This window comes from Aspergillus caelatus, assembly GCF_009193585.1.
Source record: "Aspergillus caelatus strain CBS 763.97 unplaced genomic scaffold BDV27scaffold_302, whole genome shotgun sequence".
NCBI lineage: Eukaryota > Fungi > Ascomycota > Eurotiomycetes > Eurotiales > Aspergillaceae > Aspergillus > Aspergillus caelatus.
The window spans coordinates 1-23,617 of record NW_022475565.1 but is presented as its reverse complement, the minus strand read 5'-3'; the positions used below and the strand labels follow the sequence as shown (position 1 = coordinate 23,617).

At 49.0% G+C, this 23,617-nt stretch overlaps 12 protein-coding genes across 12 annotated transcripts; 7 read left to right on the top strand and 5 right to left on the bottom strand.

The window, feature by feature from the left end:
- Positions 1-514: 514 nt before the first annotated feature.
- Positions 515-1,316, bottom strand: BDV27DRAFT_62987 (translationally-controlled tumor protein). The gene is made up of 4 exons (XM_032077147.1): positions 1,214-1,316; positions 1,049-1,160; positions 859-996; positions 515-810 (listed from the first exon to the last, which is right to left on the bottom strand). The coding sequence occupies exons 1-4, from the start codon at positions 1,226-1,228 to the stop codon at positions 572-574; spliced, it is 504 nt and encodes a 167-aa protein (XP_031921931.1). The 5' UTR covers positions 1,229-1,316; the 3' UTR covers positions 515-571.
- A 280-nt stretch (positions 1,317-1,596) lies between these two features.
- Positions 1,597-2,435, top strand: BDV27DRAFT_169138 (uncharacterized protein; the record flags this gene model as incomplete). Its single annotated transcript, XM_032074955.1, has 3 exons — positions 1,597-1,833; positions 1,890-2,098; positions 2,162-2,435. The coding sequence occupies 3 exons, from the start codon at positions 1,597-1,599 to the stop codon at positions 2,433-2,435; spliced, it is 720 nt and encodes a 239-aa protein (XP_031921930.1).
- A 916-nt stretch (positions 2,436-3,351) lies between these two features.
- On the top strand, positions 3,352-7,174 carry BDV27DRAFT_62976 (serine/threonine-protein kinase). Its single transcript, XM_032077146.1, has 4 exons — positions 3,352-3,421; positions 3,505-4,563; positions 4,626-5,026; positions 5,076-7,174. The coding sequence occupies exons 2-4, from the start codon at positions 3,676-3,678 to the stop codon at positions 6,820-6,822; spliced, it is 3,036 nt and encodes a 1,011-aa protein (XP_031921929.1). The 5' UTR covers positions 3,352-3,421; positions 3,505-3,675; the 3' UTR covers positions 6,823-7,174.
- Positions 7,175-8,017: 843 nt separating this feature from the next.
- BDV27DRAFT_163195 (uncharacterized protein) lies at positions 8,018-8,449 on the top strand (the record flags this gene model as incomplete). Its single annotated transcript, XM_032073516.1, has 1 exon — positions 8,018-8,449. One exon carries the CDS (start codon positions 8,018-8,020, stop codon positions 8,447-8,449), a length of 432 nt encoding a protein of 143 aa, XP_031921928.1.
- A 1,206-nt stretch (positions 8,450-9,655) lies between these two features.
- BDV27DRAFT_62970 (putative alpha-1,6-mannosyltransferase subunit) lies at positions 9,656-11,830 on the top strand. The gene is made up of 3 exons (XM_032077145.1): positions 9,656-10,471; positions 10,530-10,815; positions 10,869-11,830. The coding sequence occupies exons 1-3, from the start codon at positions 9,988-9,990 to the stop codon at positions 11,533-11,535; spliced, it is 1,437 nt and encodes a 478-aa protein (XP_031921927.1). The 5' UTR covers positions 9,656-9,987; the 3' UTR covers positions 11,536-11,830.
- A 261-nt stretch (positions 11,831-12,091) lies between these two features.
- On the top strand, positions 12,092-12,842 carry BDV27DRAFT_62957 (putative NADH-ubiquinone oxidoreductase 12 kda subunit). Its single transcript, XM_032077144.1, has 2 exons — positions 12,092-12,419; positions 12,632-12,842. The coding sequence occupies exons 1-2, from the start codon at positions 12,194-12,196 to the stop codon at positions 12,712-12,714; spliced, it is 309 nt and encodes a 102-aa protein (XP_031921926.1). The 5' UTR covers positions 12,092-12,193; the 3' UTR covers positions 12,715-12,842.
- BDV27DRAFT_169136 (pH-signaling protein PalC) lies at positions 12,790-14,676 on the bottom strand (the record flags this gene model as incomplete). Its single annotated transcript, XM_032074954.1, has 2 exons — positions 12,790-13,375; positions 13,436-14,676. Coding segments are annotated over 2 exons (1,490 nt in total), but the record flags the coding sequence as incomplete, so codon positions are not given.
- Positions 14,677-14,863: 187 nt separating this feature from the next.
- BDV27DRAFT_137028 (Bromodomain associated domain protein) lies at positions 14,864-16,196 on the bottom strand. Its single transcript, XM_032068906.1, has one exon. The coding sequence runs from the start codon at positions 16,044-16,046 to the stop codon at positions 15,399-15,401; it is 648 nt and encodes a 215-aa protein (XP_031921924.1). The 5' UTR covers positions 16,047-16,196; the 3' UTR covers positions 14,864-15,398.
- A 143-nt stretch (positions 16,197-16,339) lies between these two features.
- Positions 16,340-18,268, top strand: BDV27DRAFT_137027 (transcription initiation factor TFIID subunit 7 family protein). The gene is made up of 2 exons (XM_032068905.1): positions 16,340-18,155; positions 18,246-18,268. Exon 1 carries the CDS (start codon positions 16,464-16,466, stop codon positions 17,910-17,912), a length of 1,449 nt encoding a protein of 482 aa, XP_031921923.1. The 5' UTR covers positions 16,340-16,463; the 3' UTR covers positions 17,913-18,155; positions 18,246-18,268.
- Positions 18,227-19,752, top strand: BDV27DRAFT_169132 (uncharacterized protein; the record flags this gene model as incomplete). The annotated part of the gene is made up of 4 exons (XM_032074953.1): positions 18,227-18,342; positions 18,389-18,886; positions 18,956-18,995; positions 19,116-19,752. 4 exons carry the CDS (start codon positions 18,227-18,229, stop codon positions 19,614-19,616), a joined length of 1,155 nt encoding a protein of 384 aa, XP_031921922.1. The 3' UTR covers positions 19,617-19,752.
- An 81-nt stretch (positions 19,753-19,833) lies between these two features.
- Positions 19,834-20,457, bottom strand: BDV27DRAFT_163187 (uncharacterized protein; the record flags this gene model as incomplete). Its single annotated transcript, XM_032073515.1, has 1 exon — positions 19,834-20,457. The coding sequence occupies one exon, from the start codon at positions 20,455-20,457 to the stop codon at positions 19,834-19,836; it is 624 nt and encodes a 207-aa protein (XP_031921921.1).
- Positions 20,458-21,042: 585 nt separating this feature from the next.
- On the bottom strand, positions 21,043-23,308 carry BDV27DRAFT_137025 (uncharacterized protein). The gene is made up of 4 exons (XM_032068904.1): positions 23,198-23,308; positions 22,973-23,098; positions 22,812-22,913; positions 21,043-22,747 (listed from the first exon to the last, which is right to left on the bottom strand). Exons 1-4 carry the CDS (start codon positions 23,301-23,303, stop codon positions 21,399-21,401), a joined length of 1,683 nt encoding a protein of 560 aa, XP_031921920.1. The 5' UTR covers positions 23,304-23,308; the 3' UTR covers positions 21,043-21,398.
- Positions 23,309-23,617: the final 309 nt, after the last annotated feature.

The following is a 23,617-nucleotide window of genomic DNA, read 5'->3' as shown; positions in this document are numbered from 1 at the left end:
ACTCAGACGAGACACTAAGTGATCGTAAAATGAAAATTATATAGACATGAGAAATTAACTTTAAATACTATAAAGCCTTGAAGACCAAGATTGGATCAACAAGACGCATGGTACCCCAACTACTATGAACATGACTTGGAGGGCAAGATTAACAACTTATGTTTTCGGTCCCTTCCCTTAAATACGGCCATGGAGGATCTGTATGTTAATAAAGGGTGAGGTAGGGATTACTATAGCCTTATAACATTAAACAATCAATGACTGCCCGACTCGAGATCCGCTCTTTCTCCAGACTCCAACAGTAGCATTATTTGATAGGACGACCGCGCCCCTTCTACCTGAAAGAGTACCAGGCTACATGTCGTGGGTAAAGCATGTACTCGCCTCCTAGTATAACAACATAGAGGACAACTTGATATCGTTCATCTTTGCGATAAACCATACTGCATTGCTCGACTATCAATTTAAGTTGGACTTCTAGCTAGCCATTTAACGGTAAATAGCTAATCTAGACGGGGCATATATGCAGTCAGCGTAACCATCTCATACTGTGACTTTCGTCAATTACTTTTCAATAATCAACTACGTCCAGCCCATCCTTCCAGAAGGTGAAAAATGGAGTCTCGCCATCGTCGCGGTAGTTGAGAAGAGCAACCATAGCCTCTCCGTTCATACTCCCTCCAGTATAAAATTCGAAGCTTCTGAAATTGGCGACGATTTTCTTCGCATACTGCGATGCGCATTGTTCAAACTCGTGGGCCCTGGAGGGGTTTGTTTTTTCAAGATGTTTCCTGATAGCCCGCATGTAACCTGTGGCGCCGTTAGTAGTTCGCACCGGCATTGATAACGTGGGCATACCCTTTAAATGCATTATATACGTCTTTTTGTCGAAGTTGGTTGGTCGTAGATGAAACGAATGCACAACATTATTGACAGTGACGGTGTTATCTTCCGGCGCCTCCTCCTGTTCCTCAGCAGAGGGATCAGTGCCAATCTCTAGATATTGCGTTAAAAGTTTCTTTCTAAGCATATAAAGATGAAAACGCACCAACAGGGCCCCGGGTGATTTCTATTAATGCGCAGTCTACTTCATAGACAATATCGTCTACTTCTTTTATAGGGAATTTGTCCGAAAACATCTCGTCATCGGAGATGACATCCTCCACGTTATTGGTTAGTGGGTCTTATAGATTCGAACATGCGTTAAACTTACAGTAAAGAGGCGCATGATGAACACGGCGTAGACAGTTTCGGTGAAGTGAACCACGGGGATTTGGGGGAAATATTGTTCGGCGGTATGCAAAACAGTGCGTGTACCGTCCAAGAACTGAGAAAAAGGAAAGGAAAGGAAAAAAGGTGGTGGGGGGGTCTTGGGATCTTGAGCATCAGCAACCCCTCATCTCAGATCTGCTAGATCGACGCTCGGATCGGATGGTATCCAATTGGGGCAGAGTCTCGATCTACATAATCTCCATTAAGGATAGCTCGGCATCAACTAGATCGCAATGACTCAACGCATAAACCCCAGTTGCCTTGCCTCTTTCTGCGTGACAGAAACGACTACCTGTTCCCTTTTTGATTTCATATAGAATAAGTATGACATCCATCTGCTCAGCGCTCACAGGCGAACAGGTTGACGCCTACTTCGAGCGCGTCCAATTACCGAAAACATACCGTCGCGATCAGCATCCTGCATTGGATCTCTCTTTTTTGTCCAATCTCCAAGGTTATCACGTCACAGCAATCCCTTACGAAAACCTATCCCTTCATTATGCGAAGAATGTGAAGGTTTCCCTAGATGTGGCAGAGTTACACAAAAAGCTTGTCCGGCTGGTGAGTTCTTGGAAATTTACTTGTGTCTGGGTATATATTGATAAGGTTCAAGGGAGCATTCTGTGAATATCGTCACCCTCGACCAGCAAAGATACCTGATCGACGTGGGATATGGAGGGAATGGTCCTAGATGTCCTTTACCATTGGTCAAGGGTTCTATTCATAAGAACATTGGAACCCAGACGATGCGGTTGGTGTACGAACCTTTACCCGGGTCTCGCCAACGCCAGTGGATTTATCAGACCCGCAATGCGGAAGACCAGCCGTGGATACATAACTACGCTTTCACAGAAATAGAATTCTTCTAGCGTGATTTCGAAGTAATGAGTTTCTTCACAAGTTGCCACTCAGACTGCTTTCTCACATCACATTTGTTGGTGGTTAAGTATCTTCGTGAAAGAGACGAGGTGTATGGGGAGATTGTTTTGGACGATGACAAAGTTAAGAAGAATCAAGGCGGGAAGAACGTGCTGGTCCAAATGTGCATGACCGAGAGGGAACGAGTTAAGGCTTTGAAGGATCAGTTTGGGATTGAGCTGACCGAGGAAGAACAGAAAGGGATTCAAGGAAGGATGTCGGCACTGGCGATGAGCGATTGTTGAAAGATATCTACATAGAGATATAGACATATCATATAGTATGAATATAAGTTTAGAATATTATCTATTTCGATAGAGTATATTCTTAAGAACATACTGATTCCAAATCCTGTATTCATTACTAAACGAAAAGTAGTAAGTAAATATGCAAATAGAAAGAGTAAGACCTGAAGTTTCCACAGATGTAATCGATATGTGGGAGTGAATCATATCTCGGGTTGATAGATCCAAAATCCCCACTTCGGCATCCACGGTTGGGTTCCCGCCCAATATCCCCCCACCATGCTCGCTATTGGCTGGAAGTGCTCTGTCCGCCTCAGGCAGCTTCGGCCTTGGTGCCTGGACAGCGCCTTGTTGATGCCTGGGGCCTCTTCCGCTCTTCAAATAAATTGCGGGATATTCACTTCAGCCTCACTGCTTGTTTCGTGGACGACGACCCTACCAAGACAGCTTCCTGTCGCGTCCCTGTTGCCGGATCGCCCCATTAAACTAAGACCATTGTCGCAGTCACGCTCTGGATTGTGCAGTGGATGGTGGATGGGGACTTCGTCAACTGTGTAAGTTTTCGAGTCCTGTCGCTCCTCGTTAATCAAGAGCTCCCGACTAACGCCATCTACTGTTTCACAGACATAGCGCTTGCCCTCCTTTTAAATCATAGCTCGAACTTCCATTTGTCATTCCTTTGTTTAATGAATCCGGCCCACAACATCGTGTGCGAGCTTGCTTGTGATTATTTGGCCGGCAAGATCGGGGTCTCCCTACCTACGAATTTGCCTTCCCATTACCCGTTGTCATCGAGGCACTACGCGTTGTAGGAATATAATATTACCTCAAAAGCTTGGTGGATTTTTCTGGTGCCTTTTTGGCTCAGTACAGGCAACTACTAGTATCAAGTCCGTGCACATAGTTTAGCACCCCCAGTGGAAAGCTAGGGGGTCCATTGAAGAGCACCTGTTATTGGTGTTCATTTTTCGTTGGTTTTGCATAAGGTAAGGAACCTCCAGACTCTTCCATTAGCCAAGACTATCTCATGAAACATATTGTGAGGCATGAAAAACTGACCCTCCAATAGGTTCATGGAATGCAGCCCGTGTTAATGATTGTATTGATTCTGCGAACATCTCTTCATATTCACACATCTACACATATACCTTAAGTTATCCACTTTGTGATAGTAGTTCTCTCTTTCTTCTTTTGCAGTGTCAGGCAACTTCTCGCCGGACATTACCACCTCCCACACCAAATGGAAGCGACCCAAGAGTCTACCCAGCCATGCACGGACCCCCGCCGCATGGGCTTCAACAACTCTGGTCTCCATGAGCAGGACGTGTCGGACATAATATGTATCTTGCACCCCAGTTCACCCGCTGCCCACCATGCGGTGGCCGCCTCTGCCAGTTCTGCGCCCCAGCATATCCTTCAGCGAGATGAGCTGGCGTTCGACACTTCAGCAGCGCTGGACATTGGGCTTAGGCTGTCTTCGAAAGTGCACGATCTGAATACTGGCTTTTGCTTCGGACGCAACAGAGCTCGTTGCGATCTTCTCCTTGCCCGTGACCAAAATTCGAAACGCATATCAAATCAGCACTTCCGCATCTACCTCACCGAAGACGGAATCATTATGCTCGAGGACATTTCCACCAATGGCACCATTGTAGACAACTGCCGTCTTCGCAAGAGCCAGAGAGAGAATAGTCGAATGCTGACCAACGGCTCTGTCATTCAAGTGATGAATGGTGACCAAACCTCAGATGAAGTTAGGTTCGTCGTCCGCATTCCAAACCGAGAAGGATTCTCTATGCAATATACGGAGAATTTGCTACGCTATTTTGAGCGGATACAGAAGCACCGGGCAGGAACCACACAGATTAAGCCACGTCAAACCTCTGCACAGCCTGTTTTGCAATGGACGGTTTCTAATACCTACGGAATGCACTGGACAGGCGGGCCGACGTACAATGTCACCGGTCAGATAGGAAAAGGAGCTTTTGCAACAGTATACAAGCTTGCCACAAAGCAGCATGGGGCCGTGTATGCAGCTAAGGAGCTTGACAAGCGACGTTTCATGAAGAACGGCGTCTTGGACCAGAAAGTGGATAATGAGATGAAAATTATGAAGGACCTCAAGCATGTAAGTGATAGCATCTTCCTCTATACATAGGACGATCGTTCGACTGATACTTATCTGGACAGCCTAATATTGTTCAATATATTGACCACCACGAGCATGAGCGATGGATCTACATCATCATGGAATACGTCCCCGGTGGGGAATTGTCGACGTACCTGCAATCTACTGGCAAGATCGCGGAAGACATGGTCAAGACAATTTCCCGCCAGGTCCTGCACGCGCTACAGTATCTCCATAAGCGAAAGATCACACATCGGGATATCAAGCCGGATAATATCCTCATCTCCTCGCTCGATCCACTAAGAGTTAAGCTGTCGGACTTTGGGTTGTCCAAAGTAGTGCAGGAGGAGACCTTCCTCAAGACGTTTTGTGGCACATTGCTTTACTGCGCCCCTGAAGTTTACCCGGAGTACGACTCCTATCGTCGCGGTGAAGTCAGAAAAAGGCGCAGATTAGGTGATCCGTAAGTTTCCCTAGCAACATCTCTTAATCGAACGCACACTGATTGTCAGACCCCCGAAAACGTCTCCGTATAGCCAATCCGTCGACATGTGGTCGCTTGGCGCGGTCCTCTACCATATTCTTGCTGGTGTTCCTCCGTATATGGGCCGGGGCGATGACAGAGGAGCTCAGATGCTACGGACGATCATGACCACCGATCCTGATATTGATATTCTGCGCAACGAAGGCGTATCAGAAGAGGGTATTGATTTTGTTACCCGACTTTTAAACCGCGACCCTCAGGCCCGCCCGACAGAACGAGAATGCTTTCAGCATCCATGGATTGCTGAGGTTGAAGATGTGGATAAGTACGATGATGACGAAGTATATGCCAATGTCCGGGATGAACTTTCAGACATCGGTGAGGATGCGGAAGAGGAATTGGGTGCATCTCAGCTTTCAATCCACGACGAACCAGAACCCGAAGATCCGGCCGAGCAAGAGGATAGCGATTTGGCGCAATCCAAGCGGCCGAGGATTGATTATCCCCTTACGGACGTTCGTTACCCATCTCTGCCCCATATTGAAAGTTTAAAAGAAGTCCAAGTTGCTGCTGATACAACACCAAAACGCCTCTTCGGCGAAATCACCCCCTCTGTGTTAGGAAGCTCGGATGCGCTGGGTGCTAAAATGGATGCATTTGAAGGAGACAATTTCAGCATTAATGACTTCATTTCTTCAGCCGGTGAGTCGATGGTCAGCGACGGCAACAGCCTTAACTCCATCCTTTCCCTTCCGGAGGACCCTATTTGTGGATCCGCACCAAGCTTGATGGGAGCTGAGAATCTTGTTGGGCAGCTGAACATGAATTCGTGGCACCCTGGCACATCAACCAATCGTCCGCCAGTCGTCGAGATACCGGCACAGCCAACTGGAGTGAAGGTGGGGGATTCTGTAGAGAAAAAGGAGGCGAAGACAAAGCAGCGAACCAGCCCTGGTAACGAAACCCCTAAACCGGCCATCTTCAGCCGACGGATTGAATTGCCCATGCCTGATACCGCCAGTGAACGCTCGAGCCCCGAGAGTATCGCACAACGTGCCAAGGACGAACGCCACGAAACCAAATCTATCCCAGGGGAGATTTTCGACATCGAGCTGGCAAATACCATCGATGCTAAGACCGGGCAGCCAATCTTAGACTATCCAGAGAGAACAGGTGGCGATGCTCCCGCCGATCCAGCGCCTACTACGAACCCCAAAATTGTGCTCCAGCCAAGTAAACCTCCGACTCTCCTGGGCAAATTGACAACGCTTCCTGGGTCTATTTTCGAATTGACGATACCTCTGGAAGATCGAATGACATCGTGGGGCCGGGGTCCTCAAGCGACCGTCTGCTACCCGGACCCCATGGATACGAGAATCCCAGCCTATGCGTTGGAGGTCACCTTCTGGGCCCCCGCCATTGAGTCCAAGATAAGGGCGGGTTTGGATTGGATGTCTGTACCTGGTGTGATGGCAATACTCTCAACGAAAACTCGCAAGTGCATTTGGGTGAACGATACGGAGCTGCGCCGAGGGCCGGAAGGGGATACCAGTCGGGAAGGGTTTCATTTTGGCAAGATATACACGGGGGATGTTATCACGATCTATCAGCATCGCCACAAATTTTTGAAGTTTCGATGTGAGTTCTACCATGGGGACAGTGCTGGTACCCGACCGGAGAATGAGAAGGGGTTCACCGTGCGCAAGGTCCTGGTACCCAAGGACGCGGTTGCAAACCAGCTTCCTGCGCGGAAAGATCGCAATGAAAAGAAGTAATGGAGGGTTTGTTTAATTTTGATATAGATGATATGTATGGCGGTAATGTTGGATAGCATTTAGGGCTTGATGGGTATTTACTTGCACATGATTCTTGTTTATTTTCTGGAGTTTGGTTGTTGGCATCTCTACTCCCGCCTTTGGGATACATCGTTATGGAGGCATGGATCTGAAAATTGGGTATATCCACGACATCACGTCAGCAGGCTTGGAAAAGGAATAAGGCAATTGAACAGAAAGTTCAAAAAAAAAAGAAGAATACGAAAAAAGCACATATACATCTTGGCGAAAGCTTTCTCTAGGTAGAACGGACATTGGATGTGATAAGCATGAGGCTATAGTACAATATAAGTATGAACAGTGTACATTGAAGGTTTGGTTATGTTTTGGCAAACAATTCTTTATAAGGATGCAAATATAGCATATCAGTAGTACAGAACGTCTAGCAACCTACGGGGGGACTCTCTGTACGTGACTGACTCCCCTTAGTCAACGTGTATCATTACATGTGCTTGCTAGTTTCGACGCTAGCTTTGTCTTTTTAAAAGGTATATACTACGGAGTAGATTGAACAGAGTAGTTCATCATGTCATCTCCCGAAGCGAATGTGAGAAATTAGGGCATATTACGTCGAACCTAGCATTGCATTAGCGTCCATAATAGCCACCCCTTAGCTTCCAATGGTAGACAGGCCGAGATCTTGCTAGAGAATTAGTGTACAGCACTAATTTCCGTCGGTCCGGTCCCTTTTCTCCCCCAGTTTCTCTTATCTATCGCGGTGTTTTCGTGTATACAGTACATTATACGTGAGTGCCAGCAATAACCTACGATCGATCCTGAGCTTTGGTTGACCTTCAGACGGAGAGTTGCTCTTGTTATTGAGAGCCTGTACCATGGCTCTTTTTCAGAATGGCTTCGGCAACCCAACCTTGCCTCCATCTCCAGCATTAAATATCATCCGTCAGCCCGAAGCATCTTCGGGGTAGTCAATATTGTGGATAAGGCGTACCCGAGCCTTATTCTTAGATGAGCGCCTATTTATCTTAGTAGACGAATTCCATGGCAGATTTACTGAGGACACTGGAGAGAACAGACGGCTAGGGAGATTCCAATGCACGTTTCATCGAAGCACCTAGTCAGCCTCCCCGAATCCTGGTGCTGGGTTCCAGAATGCCTCCCAAAATCAGCTGTCGCTATGCCTCCATCTCAACCGAGGACCACGAACACTCGATACCCTGCTTCAAAACATCATCGCCAAGCAGGTCACCCAAGGCATCCTCACCGTGAGACAGGTCGCATTCGGATACATGACGCCGATTCTCAGCCCGCCACATCCATCGGCGAACGTGTACAACTCCCTGCTCCAGGAACTGACGACCCTGCGCGGATAGAGAGTGGCCTCGATCGAGGCAATGGACATGTCACGACATCAGATTCTATGTGGGGCCCAAAGGCCGATGACTACTCCTACCTGTTGTATGTTTGGTTTCATCCGGGGCTTGGCATGGATATGTGCTGGACTATTTGTAACCCCAGGGCCCGGATTCTGGAGGCGGAATTGTGGTTTTCCATGTTTCGACCGGATCCTATGAGTCGAGAGGCTGGTTTACGTTACCGATGGTTTTAAGAGAATGGTGGCGGTCGAGTCAGGTTTTTGGCAGATGCCGGCGCCGAGGATGTCGTTGAGGGTTCTTGGGGTGGAACTGGATTTGAAATGGAATGTGAGGTGGTGATGCGGTTATATCTACCTTAATAAATGTACAGTACAGTATATACGTCTGTTAGCATCTATTTGGGTATGCTGTGAATCTAGAAGTTATATGCAGCTAAGGTGTCTGTTATTAGGGTTTGTTGGAAGAATGTATACATGAAAGCTAGTATAGAAATAAAACATAATTAACAAGCTGTTTGTACATACATCGTGCAAACGTCACTGACTCAGTTATGTCGCAATGCTAACGATGCAGTTATTAGTTATTGAATCTCAATACTAATCATCTCTGAGCGTTACTTGATATAGTAGAGATTTGGGTTACTCCGACTCGTACTACCGGGTGGAGCCTCACTTACTACTTACTGTACAGTCTTCAATGCCCGGATTAACAACTACTGAAGGGAGTACGCGTCTTATCATGGTCGTTATCGGGATGAGGTGATTCCTTGATTTTAAGGAATGTAGTTGAGAGGAGATCTTGGGGTTCTGGGCCTTGGCTGTGGCCGGTTGCAATCAATTACAGGTACCGTAATGATGGGGAATACCTGTTCGTTACGGAAGATATATTACATAGTCCATAGTACTCCGTACTATCATCTCAAGTCCCTGCCAAGAAGACCAACTGGTGGGGTGACATGCGGATCCAGTGATCAAAGCGAAATGAAGATAATTTCCTCTTTCTTTCCACCACCAAACCACATTGGCCCGTCCAGACGACGTCAATTTTAATTTAATTTGCTTGGCCTTTGCTGATAACTATGTTGCACTCGTCAAAGAGGAGACGTGAAACCTATCTCCAACTTCATTTCCCACGGATGGGGAGGTAGAGGTAGCGCTTGTCCTCATCTTTTTCTCCTACTCCATCCGGCGGGTGAGGCCCTGACTCGAGTTGTTCACCTTGTTTCCTAGTCCATCCATTTGCCCAGGAACTGCCCGTTCAGGTGGTCCTTTTGTTGGTTCCCTTTGGTTCAGTTCCACTGGGTTGAATCTTCATTTCTCCATTGGACGGAAACGGGTCCTTCTGTTCACAGTTCCTTTTTCCTTTTCTTTTTTTAATTTTTGATTTTTACTTTCTATCTCTTTTTTTTTTATCCCTTGTACTATAATTTTGGACTGGGGAGATAGGGTACCACTTGGCGATACGAACGCCCCCCATTATCAACTATTCCTATTCCGTCTTTTTTGATCCAAACTCAACATTTGAGGTCTCACTTTTCCGACTTGCTGTTTTCCCTCTCGTCTGGACGGTTTTCTATTTGATCTCAGTGCCACACCTCATTCGCTTTTCCGCTTCATCTTCGACTTCCTAGCTTCTCGAAGAGTCGCGTCCTGGTGACGCTCCCTCAACATCCCTTGCGCGATATCACTCGACCTCGTCGAACGTGAACCTCACCACCACCACAATTGCTCATTGATCTGGTCGCTTCACGGGCAACTGTGCCCGTGCGCCTATGAACCTTCTGCCCGACACCCCCGTGAACTCAAAATCCCCGCCCATGTCCCTTTCTCGATCACCCTCACCCCACCCGGCGGGCGGAGGGTGGTCCAGTCCAGGTCTCACGACAGGCAGTGGCAGTTCGACACCACACAGTGGCTTTTTGTCGCCGAACCCGTTGGGTCCTAGCGGGATCTCGTGGGCGGCCGCCAAAGCGAAGAGCGACGAGGTTCGAGGGTATCCGTCTTTTTCTACGAGGAATAATGGCTTCTTTTCCCGGTCGAAACGTCGCATCTCCGCCACCCTGCCGAGTTTCCGTGTAAGCTCTAGGTCACCGAATGGTTATATTGATAAAGACGACTTTGGACGTGGCCGACCATTCTCATCCGGGGGAGGTTGGCGTTCCTGTGGGTTCGGCAGAACTATGTTGCGCCGCAGACGACTACGGTTGTTGATTACCCTCATTCTGGTTGTGGTTGGATATCTGTACTTTTGGACATGTAAGTTGATCATGGTGAGCTTTATGAGGGTATTATGCGGACTGACCTGTATCGGTAGCTTTCCTCGAGCGGTATCGACGATCATCGTTTGGCGGCGGAAGCAAGTTTGTAATCATTCTCGAATCTAATGTGGAGGGCGGCGTGATGGAACTGAAGGGAGCCCGTGAGTGGGCGGTGGAGCGCAACAGCATCCGAAATAAGCAAGAATATGCAAGACAGTGGGGATATGAGTTGGAAGTGGTGAACACGTTGGCAAAGAAGCGGTATTCGCATGAATGGCGGGAAAGCTGGGAGAAGGTCGACATTATCCGCGAGACTATGCGCAAGTATCCCCATGCGGAATGGTATGTTCTACCGCTGTTGGGTACCCTAGATGGTGGCTGACTGTTGTTCCTAGGTTCTGGTGGGTGGATCTTAATACGTGGATCGTAGAGTCCTCCTACTCCCTACAGGACCACATTTTCAATCGTCTGGGCGAAATTTCGTACCGGGATATCAATGTCTACAATCCCTTGAATATTAGCCACCCGCCGACGGGGGCGTATCTTGATGACGTTTCACGCTCACCGGTGGGCGACGGAGACCCATCATCAATTCAGATGGTGTTATCGCAAGACTGCAGTGGTTTCAGCTTGGGTTCCTTCTTCATGCGACGATCAGTGTGGTCGGAGCGTCTACTAGACATCTGGTGGGATCCCGTCATGTATGAGCAGAAACATATGGAGTGGGAGCACAAGGAACAGGATGCCCTGGAATACTTGTATACCAATGAGCCGTGGATCCGCAGCCACGTTGGATTCTTGCCTCAGCGGTATATTAATTCGTATCCTCCTGGCGCCTGCGGGGACGGGGGCGATCCAGATATCCACTTCGTTGAGGGCGCAGGTGACTTTATGGTGAATCTGGCCGGCTGTAGCTTTGGCCGCGACTGCTGGTCAGAGTTGTGGGAGTATCGCCGTATCACCCAGGAGATGAACCGACCATGGCGGGAGCGCGTAGAAGACAAGGCGACAGGCCTCTACGAGAAGTTCTTTGGGCGGCAAGATAATACGCCGCAATCATAAAAAGTCACACTGTTACACCACGTAAAGGGCTCATGCATGATCGGCCGCGGATGATCTTTGGCTCGCTGTACATGTCGCCATATGGGTGATTTGATGACCGTATTGTACTTGCTGTGGGACAATTCTGACGATATTCCGGCGTATTTGGACGATATGCTTTTATTACACATGGCTTGCATTTGGATATACTGTACACTGCCCCAAGAAGGGCTATTATTGATTGGCAAGCGTTTTCTTTTCTTACGAGATAATCATGGCTATAGACAGATTAGATAAATCTTGATTACTTTGCGCATGTTTTCCCTAGTCATAACAGTAGAAAACATCATCAATAGAGCTCCAAATATCAATAAATTATCACCTCCAAAAGCAAAGCAATAGGAATATATATAATCACGTGATATAGAAACCACCCTGCACAAAAGGGCCCTAACACACCCCGTAGCAGTACACTCAACCTCCAGACCGCCCACACCACCCACCAATCATCGTCCCCCAATTGCACATAACTCCGGAACCCCGACGACATCAGAAAAGGCACATCCATCTCTCGAATCCGAGATCACCAACTCCCCCCAACGCCCTCCCCCGCGTCCAGTACCCCGGCCAAACCTTCCCACCTACGAAGAATAAAAAATCCCAAAAAAAGTCCGCCAAAATGCCCACCCCCGAATCCGCCGCCTTCCTCGCCAAGAAGCCCACCGTGCCCCCAAGCTACGAGGGCGTCGACTTCGAAGACAACGTCGCCGTCCACAACGCCCGTGACGCCATTATCCGTGAGCAATGGGTCCGCAGCATGATGTCTCGTCTTGTCGGTGAGGAATTGGGGAAGTGTTATGCGCGCGAGGGCGTCAATCATTTGGAGAAGTGTGGGGCTTTGAGAGGTTGGTTTTTTGTTCTTTTCTTTTCTTGTTTGCTTGCTTGCTTTCTTGCTGTCTCGTTGGGGGTTGGGGTTGGGTTTTAGTTGAGTGTTTACTCTGGAATTGAGATTGGAGTTGGTGACTTGGCCCAATGGACTTGTTTGGGGGAACTGGATTGGGATTTTTGAATCTGAATCTGAGTCTGGGATATACATGCTAATATATGGAACATACAGAGAAGTACTTTGAGCTGTTGAAGGAGCGCAAGATTAAGGGTTACCTGTTCCAGGAGAAGAACTATTTCGAGAAGAGTGCTTAGGTGGATTTGGTTCGCTGGAATGGAACGAATTGAGTTGAACTGAATTGTGTATTTGGATGGGACTTTTTTCTTTTTCTTTGTTAAGGTTGTTGTTTTTTTAGATCAATTGTATCATTTTTTTTACCCTTTCTTCTCTTTTTCTTTTCTCTTCGATTTGACTTGGGTGGGTTTTATTTGAGTTGGGTTGTGCTGATTAGGGTTGGGTTTGCAGGTTTAAGGTGGTTTCTGGGTAGAAATCGGAGGTCATGTTGGGTTATGGGTCTATGTGATCATAGAATGGTTACTGTGACTGTGACTCAAGCTTTTCATATGGCTGCTTTTGACTATATGAGCTTCGACTATGTAATCATGTACCTTGTGCATATCTATACATCATGTTCTCTGCTCATAGAACAGTCCCAGGGTATCAATATCAATAATAAGCACTATCAGTCCGTTCAGGGACCGTACTCGGCGTATCTCTCGTCAGACCAGATTCCTCCTCACTATCATCATCACTGCCAGGCCCAAACTCGTCCTCCACCGGCGGTGCACGCATGCGCACCAATTCCTCGTCGTCCAAAGCCTGCAGCCTATAAGCTCCCGGCGCAGAATGAATATCTCTCCCAGACGGCAAGTTCACCACAAGATCCGCCGACGGCGGAATCAGCTGCGTATTGATCTAAACCCTTCCGTTAGCAAAGAACCCTTAACATTATAAGGCAAGCAAGAGTGAACTCACAGTATCATTCATCCTCACCCACTTCGTCTCCAACATCTCAATAACCCTCCCCTCCTCCTCCCGCCCAGCGTTATCCCCAGGCCCCAATTCCCCCTTCTCCATCTTCCCCGCATCCTTCTCCATCTTGCGCTCCTCCCTCCGTTCCATCCACCCCTGCTTCAACCTCGAAAACCCCCTACTCTTCGCCTCAGTCTCCTGTTTCTCTACCCTGACCCCAAGCGCCCCCTTCGCAGCCCGCAACCACGCAATCCCCTCCCCAATCTTCCCCGCCAGCTCCGCATCAACCCCAAAAAACCGACACGCGCGCGCACGCGCAACCCTCCCCAACACACGCACATACTTAATCAAATCCTCGTCGACACCGGCCCGTCCCTGCGCCCCAACAGCCCCCAACCCGGCAGCCGCCTGCTCCGCATACTCCGCAGCACGAATACACAATCTGGCAAACAGATGCGCGCGCACCTTCGGGATCTCCGGCGCGCGGACCATCCACTCCTTATCATTGGGATTGCGGGCCTGAATGCACGCAGACACGTAGGAGTCATCTTTGAGCACGGCGAGGAGGGTTGCTTCCGCCAGAGCGAGGGAAGCTAGAGCTGCTTGCGCGGCGGGGTCTAGATCGGGCACGATTCCGGGGGTGGAGGAGACGGAGCGAGAGACGTGGGCGAAGACCGGGGATGTGGCGAGGAGGGAGTGGATTGCGCTTGCTTGGAGGAGGTGTTTTGTTGCGGTTGTGATGGCAGCGGTGCGGGCTTCTGGGGTTGGGGTTGTCGGGGCGTAGAGGGTGCGGGTTATGGTGCTGTGGGCGATTTTGCTGAGCACGTAGGCGTATGTGGTGAGGACGAAGGCGAGTTCATATTCAAGGCCTAGGCCTTTGGGTCGGGGTTGTTTGAGGGAGAGGGAGGCGGAGGAGGTGAGGGTGGGGCGCCATGAGGGTTCGGGTTCGCTGTGGAGGGCGATTTCGATTTCTTCGGAGGGCGTTTCGGGGAGGCGCGTGCTGGTTAGGCTGTTCGTTATGGCGGTTAGGTAGGGGAGGTAGTCGGTTAGGGTAGTGAGGAGGGTGGAGAGGTGGGCGTCTTGTTGCGGTCCGCGGGTTAGGCGTTTGTGTGTCTTTAGTGCTGTGCGGAGGGCGTGGCGGGCTGTTGAGGCGGCTTGGGGGAGGGATGGGTGGGTGGTTGAGGTTAGGTGGGTTTGAAAGGAGAGGTGGGAGGTTGTTGGGAGGGTGAAGGCGTAGACCATTGTGTGTGTATGTGTGGGTTTTGGTGGTGGTGGTGGTGGTGTTGTTGTTTGTTTGTGGAATTGGACGTTGGAGATTTAATTAAATGGAGTTAAAGTGAGGTTCGGGTGGTTTTGGGCGTTGATGTCATGGCGGCCAAGACTTTACGTTAACTAGGACATTGCAAGGTTTGCTACAAGGGAGCTTGGATGCTTGGTGATTATTTTATTATTATCGCTTTTGAGTAGCTCTTCTCTGTCTTGTACTCGCCCATTGATCTTATAGCTATAGATGCATGGCGAATTGAGTGGCATATCCCTTCATATAGCCCGTTTATTACTCTGCTATCAGCCCCGGCCTCATATCCTTGTTTGCATTGCACCTAGTGCAGGATATATACGTCGACACGTCGGACCACTCCTGTCCTTTGAGGCCTCGACGCGCCCATCCCTAGTGTCGCGAAGATTGGCCGGGTGCGTAAATATGTTTGGCCATCAGTACGGGCTGTAAGAATACCTAGTCGAGCAAGCCGGCAGCCAATCGTTCCCTTGGTCAAGGACAGCCGTGTTGCCCAGCTGATCTTTTTGTCCTTGTTGTCCGTTACCCAGACAGCAGCGTGAGTGTATGTATAGGAGCGAAGGAGACTCCAGAGTCTCCAATAAACTGGTCCTCCACCGTGTAGCTTCCGTTGTTCCCAGACGTTAATCCTCGAAAAGGAGAAAAAAAAACGTCCTCCCGACTCCTCCTTCACACATCCATCCCCTCCCCGTCCGACAAATTGCTCGGCGCACTACTGACCCCAGACGAATCACTCTCCGCAAAGTACGGCGCCCGCGACCGCACCTGCGTACCCCATTCCTGGATACTCGGCGCACCGCCCTCAATCACAATCGGATGTTCCTCGGCATTCTTTCCTAGGATAGTTCCCGCATATCTCGACTCCTCCCCCGTCTTACTATGCTTCTTCTTCAACACCGTAAGATAATCCTCTTTCTCTAGAAAATCCGTATCCACAACGTCACCCTCGCTCGGTAGAAATCCCGCGATGCGTCGAATTTCGCGATTCGCCGGGCCCGTGAACCATCCCAGAAACCCTTCCAGTCCTCGCATGTCTTCGTCGCCGTGCCAGTCTTCCTCCCACTCGCGGAGTTGCGGTCGCAACGCGCCTGCGTCTTGTAGAGCTTGGTAAATGTCTTCCAGGGTCGGGACCGGGTTGTTTGGGTGGGCATTCGCGGCGTGCGTGGTTGCAGATGAGGCGAGGATCATCACGTAGCGGGCTGTGAGGTCAGCGAGGGTGTCTATGACTGAGGGACGGGTTGCGTGAAAGCCGGCTGCGCGAAGAATCTGGATAATGGGTGGGCGGAGCAGAGCGTTGTGTAGATTTGGACCTGACATGGTGATTGATTTGTTGAAAGGAAATTGAGAGTTGTGCCGTAGTGTATTTGGTTAATGCTGGGGATCTGGGTTTTGTTGAGAGACGAATTATTTTGTCGAATAGAAGAGAGACGATTAACGGCGCTGGCTGAATATGAGGGAAGAATTGTGTTTCGAATTCAGTGGAGTTGATGGAATGAAAGTGAAAGAAAGGCGGAACGAAAGAGTTCAGGTCAACGGACTTCCGGCGTCGCGTCCTTTGCTTTTCCGCCTTTCGGCCTGTTCTTCTCTCTTCCTCCGCAACCACAATTTATACCAACCAAACATCCTCCTACTCATCCCTCACATTATATACACGCATACGTTCATTCCATCCCCCCAGCTTTAGCTTGGGGTCAAGCACTCCGTTTCATTCGTTGAATCTACGAACCGCCCGCCATGTCTGAGGGTCGCCCGTCGCTGAAGCTCACCTTCGGCAAGAAAAAGGCGCCAGAGGAACCACCCAAGAAACCAGCTCCCCCTCCACCATCAGAAACCCCTCAACGCAAACTCACACTGAAAATCGCACGCAAACCAACCACAGAAGGAGAACCAGAGAAAGCAAAGAAGAAAAAGCCATCGAAAAAGCGACCAGCCGATGAACCCGCCGTCAGCGAGCCTTCTGCGTCCCGGCCCGCGCCAGAACAACCGGCAGGACCCAAGCGTTTGAAGTTGAACCCTTCTAAGAAACCCGGCGTGCAGTCGATTCGGATTAAGAATAAGGGCCTGGTCCCCAATCGGCCAGTTGGTGTTGGATACGACTCCGAAGCGTCGGATACGGAAATCGATCCATCTATCGAGGAAGGGTTTATCCTACGTATGCTTCCTGGAGAGGAATGTGAATACCTACGACGCGCTATTGCCGAGAGACGATTCGATCGTTCAGAGTTCTCGTTCAAACCGCTTACCCGCGAAGGACGACGCGCCGTTTTCAGAATCAGAGACAAGCAGTTTGCTGCGGCTTTGGTGGATTTACCATGTATTATTGAGGGTATGAAGAGTTGGGATCGCCGTGGATGGTACAAGTCCGGGGATATCTGTCAGATGCTGTTGGTGCTGGGCCCGGTTGCAAACGAGAAAGAAGCTCTGGAGTACCCGCTCCCTCCCGAGGTCGAACACGGCGATGATAAGACTTTGCAGTATGCTCATGGTCTGACGCCGCCTTTGCAGTGGGTACGCAGGCGGCGATTCCGTGAGCGAGTTAGTACTCGGACGATCGAACAGGTAGAGAAAGCTGTGGAGGACTTAATAGCACAGGATGAAGCCGCTGTGGGCATCCCTCGTTACGAGTTGGTCGATAGCGCGTCGCTGAACCGGGCTGAGGGTCTCGTACAAACTGGGGAATACGACGAGTACGATGACGAGCAGGACGCAGAAGGTGAATGGGATATGGGGATGGAAGAGGCTCCTGGCATCTTCGAAGACTTTGAGGACGCACTTGCTGCTGAGATGGAGGCTGCTCTAGCTGCCGATGATAATGCAGCTCCTCCCGCTCCGGCTGCGACTCCCGTGGACAGTGGGGTTTATCAAGCTGGTACGCCTACGGCAACGAAGCCATCCACGCCTGCAGCGGAGTCATCGGGCGACGAGAGTGATGAGTCTGATGGAGACGAACGCGGTGTGGCTGAAGACGGACTGGATGAGGAGCAGCTGGAACAGCGGCAACAAATGCAACAGCAACGCGAAGAAATTGCGGAGTTGGAAGCACTTATCCGAACGGAGACCGCTAAATGGGAGAAGATGCAAAACCAGATTTTGAAGAACAAGCTTGCCAGGCGCATTCAGGAATTGAAGAAGGATCTATCTCTAAAGAAAGTGTCTATCGGAGAAGGCGACGAGGATGCCTGATCTTGTTACGTTTGACTCATACGCATTTGTTGGATCGTTGATACTTGATACCCCGGATATATTAGTGTTGCAAAAATTGAATGAGTTCGCATATGAACTGGCCTTTTCTTTCTCCTCTGTTACCCATCTCCTCTGTTGTTGTATTTGAGTGGGGGGTGGAATGGGATGTACCTTATTTTATAAATCTTTAATTAACTGAAGATCAATGTCCCGTGACTAGTGCTTAGCCCTAGATGAAATATGGTGAGTCACTTGTCATCCTATATAAACAAACCAACTTTCACTTTCTACCTGTATCACTTGCAATCATAACAATGGCTGAAAGCATGGCAGCATCCAATCAAGAACAAGACATCAATCCTTGGTCCGTCGAAGGCGCCCGGGATGAGAACGGGGATGTCGCCTCGATTGACTATGAAGCGATTTCCCGGTATGCTTGCTGCAAGCGCACATCTGCCATATACTGATCGCTGCAGAAAATGGAACACGTCCATTATAGACCGCAAACTCCTCGAGCGCTTCGAACAGGTCACTGGGCGCAAGCCGCACCATTGGCTCCGACGCGGCCTATTCTTCAGCCACCGTGACTTCGACCGGATCCTGAACCTATACGAACGCGGCGAGCCCTTCTTCCTCTACACTGGTCGTGGTCCAAGCACCGGCAGTCTACACTTGGGACACACAATTCCTCTGCAATTCACAAAGTGGCTTCAAGACGTCTTCGGCGTCCCCCTAGTATTCATGCTCACGGACGACGAAAAAGCCCTATTCAAAGACAATCTCACTTTCGAAGAAACAATGGAATACGCCAAAGAGAATGCCCGAGATATCATTGCCATTGGGTTCGACAAGAAGAAGACCTTTATCTATAGCGATCTCAAGTACCTCAGCAACCACTTTCTAATGAACGCGTGGGAGTTCTCGAAGCTCGTGACTTTCAACCAAGTCCGGGGCGCATTCGGTTTCAATGAAAGGTATTACAGCGCGGTAGACTTTACCTATCTATGGCTGAACTGAACCCAGCTAACCGTAAAACAAAACAGCACCAACATCGGCCGAATCTTCTTCCCCTCGGTTCAATGCGTGGCCGCCTTTGCGACTTCCTACCCAGAAATCTGGACGGATGACACAGAACCAACCCGTACCCAGTCCATCGCCAACATCCCCTGCTTGATCCCCATGGGCATCGACCAGGACCCCTAGTTCCGCTTACTACGGGATAACGCGCATAAGATGCGTTTCCCGTCGCCTAAACCGGCGCTCATCCATTCCAAATTCCTCACAGCGCTGCAGGGTCCCGGGGGGAAGATGTCTTCGTCGAACCCTAACTCTGCTATCTTCATGTCGGATACTCCGGAGCAGATCAAGGCGAATATTAACAAGTACGCGTTCAGTGGCGGGCAGGTGAGCGTCGAGGATCATCGTCGGCTTGGGGGAAATCCGGATGTGGATGTTTCGTATATCTATCTGACGTATTTTGAGGAGGATGATGCGAAGCTCGACGAGGTTTATAAGTGCTATAAAAATGGTGATATGTTGGCTGGTGAGTTGAAGAAGATGGCCATTGAGGCTTTGCAGGAGTATGTGCGTCTGTTTCAGGAGAGGAGGGGGCTGGTTAGTGATGAGGTTCTGGAGGAGTATATGCAGCCAAGGAAGTTGGTTTGGGAGGGGAATCAGAGTCCTGTTAAGAATGAGGGCTTCTGACTGTATGGTCAGCGATTGAATTCTTCCAGAGGGCTTGAAGGTCGACTACTTTCTAAAATGTCAATAGAGGCTGTCAAGCTGCAATCCAGAAACACCAGCAGTTTTGGTATACACAGACTGAGTTTATCAAATTTATATTACAATTACCATTCAACAAGTCCCCTTAAAACCAATACTACAATAACAGACTCACCCACCCATTCAAACAATCGATCAATCACCTAACAACCGCATTTCCCGTCCCCTCCCTAACCGCACTCCCAACATCAACTTCTTCCTCCCTCTCCAACTTCCTCCTCCAAGCCTCCTCCCTCTCAGAACCACCATCAAAATCCCCATCCGGCTCCGCAGGCGACTGTCCAACCCTCTCCCCAAGCATCCGATCATGCTCCTCCCTCTTCCTCCCCAACTCCCTCAATTCCCCACCATCACCAGCAGAACCAGAGCCAAAACCAGAGGAAGCAAAAGCAGTAGCAGGACACCCCGGCCCAAACATACTCCCCACAGGCCCCGCATGAGCCCCCGCCTGCTCACGGGCACGGGCACTCTTCCCCTCAACCCTTGCCGCGATATCCCCCTCCGCTGGCTGCTGCTCGAGCCCGTATTCCGTGTCCACGTCCGCCGCAGAGTGGAGGTCGCGTTGTTTCTGTTTGGGGGTTCGGGTATGCTTCGATAGGGCATCACTGTTTGAGGGCTTGGATTGTGGACCCCGGATTATGGCGGGCACGTTGTTGCCGTGGTGGCGAGTGGAGGGGATGCGTTGTTCTAGGGGAGTTTGTGAAATGGGGTTTTTGGGTTGGATGTAGGTGCTGGTTTTTGGGGGTTGGGATTGGGTGGGCATTTTTGGTGAAAGGGATGTCTTCGGTAGTCTAAAGTTGATGTATGTATGTATATATATATATATATATGTAGATTATAACTGAGGATTTACTTGTCTGTGTAGAATGAGAATTGGTGCTAATTGAATGAGGGTTGAATTAGTTATATTGATGGGATGTTTGATGTGTTTGTGACGTCACAGATAGATAGATGGGTTTTGATTTGGATGGATTAGGGCTTCGTGTTGTTCCGTCAAAATTCTCGGGTTGGGTGGATCTGTCTGGGGAATAGTTTATTTGAATTAAGAGTTTTAGGTTCAGGACTAATTACTTCCATTTATTTACTTGTTTCGTGTGTTTACTAAGTTAAATACGAAGATTCGTATCCCACATATTCCCAGGAAAGACTCAAGGAAAGTCCTATTACGATACAACCATACCAGCCACATCAAAACCAAGCAACAGCTAGTCCAGGACTTTTGTTACTACTTCTTATTTTATATTTAGAGCGTACCTAAAGACTATAATATTGGAGACAGACTAGAAGGAACTGAAAGAGTTTATCCGCCGGTATGCAGAGTATCTTTTACCCTTACAAAGACAAATAACGCAAATTAGCCTTATAGGCTGATGCTTCAAAATCCCGTGAGACTCTCACGCACCTGAATCATGCATTACACTATGGTATGGATGAGGATGTCAAGAGTCCGAGGAAGTTTATATTCAACCTCGCAAATGTTTTCAGAAATCTGAGATCTAGACTCTGTCTGACCTCCGTAGTGGAAAGTGTGTATAGAGGTAAATTGCTATCCGTACAAGTTTGTGTCAAAGTGCAGGCCGTATTAGAATCGTACGAGATGTAACAAAGGAGTAATCCCGAGATTGGACAAATGCGTTCTCTCACATTTCTTGCTATATAAAATATCTCTTGAATTAATCCTAGACAGGTAGGCAACATTTAAATTCAGTTGGCAGTAACAGCTGGCGGCAGGACAAGTTGATGTTTGTCGATAATGGTATCCCACAACGGAGACAATTGCCCATGGGGCAATTTGTCATCCTCTTTAATGAGTTTAATATCATGGAAGAAGCTTTCATCACTGGCTGAGCCAGATTTCAAGGCTCTCGGGATGGTAACAAGATCTGGGAAGTTGAAAAAGGCAACAATCGAGACTTTGACCTGGTCTTTATTTGTCACCACGTCATGGAAGGTAGGCGGGTAGTGTCCCTGCGACCAGCGATAGAGGGTAGAGCCTCCCATCATGATGGTGCCATTGTATCCGGGATATCGAACGGTACCATCAAGATCGTATACACGCAACCCATCGCCGTTAGTAATTAGGGCTGACAGGAGGTTGCCATCCGGATGAAGTCCAATGCCACCGGGGTTCCCGGCATGAGCTGTGTATTTGATGATCCGGTATCGCACGGTGCAACGCTGAATCATGTCTTTGTCGATGCCGACTGCAGTGCTTGTTGTCACCAAAGCACTGTCTAGCACATTCTTGAGATATACCATGGACTGACGAACTGAAGGATCATGCAACGCCCGGAGACCTGCCAGACCATCATGAAGGTCGCCATCAAATGCAGCAATAGCTTTCTCCGTGTCTAGAAAGGGACGAGAAATCCCCTCACTCGCAAACCAGCACGACTTGCGCCAAACTACTTTCTGATCTGTGCCCTCGTAGGAGAGAGAGGGATCGAACTCTCCTAAGTATCGGTCCAGATCATCCATGGCATTGAAAACCCTCTTTTCCTGCTCGCTCGGCCACTCAAGCACATATTCTTTACCTGTCTGGAAGGTCGATCGGATGGCGTCGAGACGATCCGCTGTTGCTTCGGCAACCTCATAAGGGGCACCCTGGCGTAATGTAGTGATCAGATTTAGGTCAACCTCTGCGGGCAAACTAACCGCCACCAGATCCTGGGTGCGAGTTGCAATGGTGTTGGCGGTTTCGGGTTCATACGCATCGGCCGAAATAAAAGAAATGGAGTTGGAGGCAGAAGCCAATGCTCCTCGCAATTCGTCCAACGATGCGTTTCTGGGGTATTCAAAATCGTCAAACCGAGTATGCGCAACCACGTGAACAAAGCCCAGAGTGGGCAACTGAGACGTGATCGACTCGATCAATGTGCAGAAGAACTCCAAGGGTTGTTGGTGGCTTTCCACAATGGAAAATGGAGCAAGCCGAATGCCCACTTGGTCTGTGGGGACAAGCGTTGCTACCGCATAAACGAGCTTAAGGATCGTAGCAACAGCAGCAGTTGAATCGCCACTTTCATCGATAACCCTTTGTAACATGGACCCCACTGATATATGTTAATTTTAGCTATTCTGATGGTGAGTTGAAAGGATAGAGTAAAGTAAACTTACCAATATTAATTTCCACTCCGTCGTAGCCGAGATCGATCTTTTTACTTGCGGAATAGGCAAGCGCCTGAGGCAAGCTATCGATGGATGATCCATCATCGCAAACTATACAGGTTGTGATCAATATTGATGTCAAGTTGCCAACATCCAATGATTATATGTACCTTGAGCAAAGACGATACTGTCGCCAACGTGCAGCCTATCGATGACACGCTTCTGTATTTGATTGGGTAGTGTAGAGCACACAGGAGGCAGCAGGACTAAACCACCGTCGGGGCTCAGCTTTTCGACTATTTAATGGTGTTAGCGTATCATCAAGCAACATGCGTAGTTCTTGTTTCCTCCTGCAGAGCACTGCATGGTCGGAGATGATGATTATTGGAACCTACAGTATTTTTCAAGATCGATGTGAGACCATCCTGAAAGGACAGGATCAAAGACCACACGATGTTTGAGCTGAAAAGCTCCTAAAGGGGTTGCGTTGAACAAGGCCATATTGTGGGTGATGGTGGAAGAAGAGCTAAGTAAAGATCTACGGTGGAAAAGAGGAGCAAAGAGCCTTCTTATAGCCCGCCCCCGATGCCCTAGTCCTCAGCTGCCAATCTTCTGCGGCGACATTACGTGCGCCACATTTCTCGAGTTTACACTAATCTGACTGGTAAATAAATAAATTATGTCTCTGTGGAGTCTGATCGCATTCTTACTAGGACTCCTTGAGCCGAGTTTAGATTTACCTGTGAAGTAGAATCGTTAATTATAGACTAGTATACATGAACTTTGAAAACAAAAATTTTGAAAAAAAAAAAAAA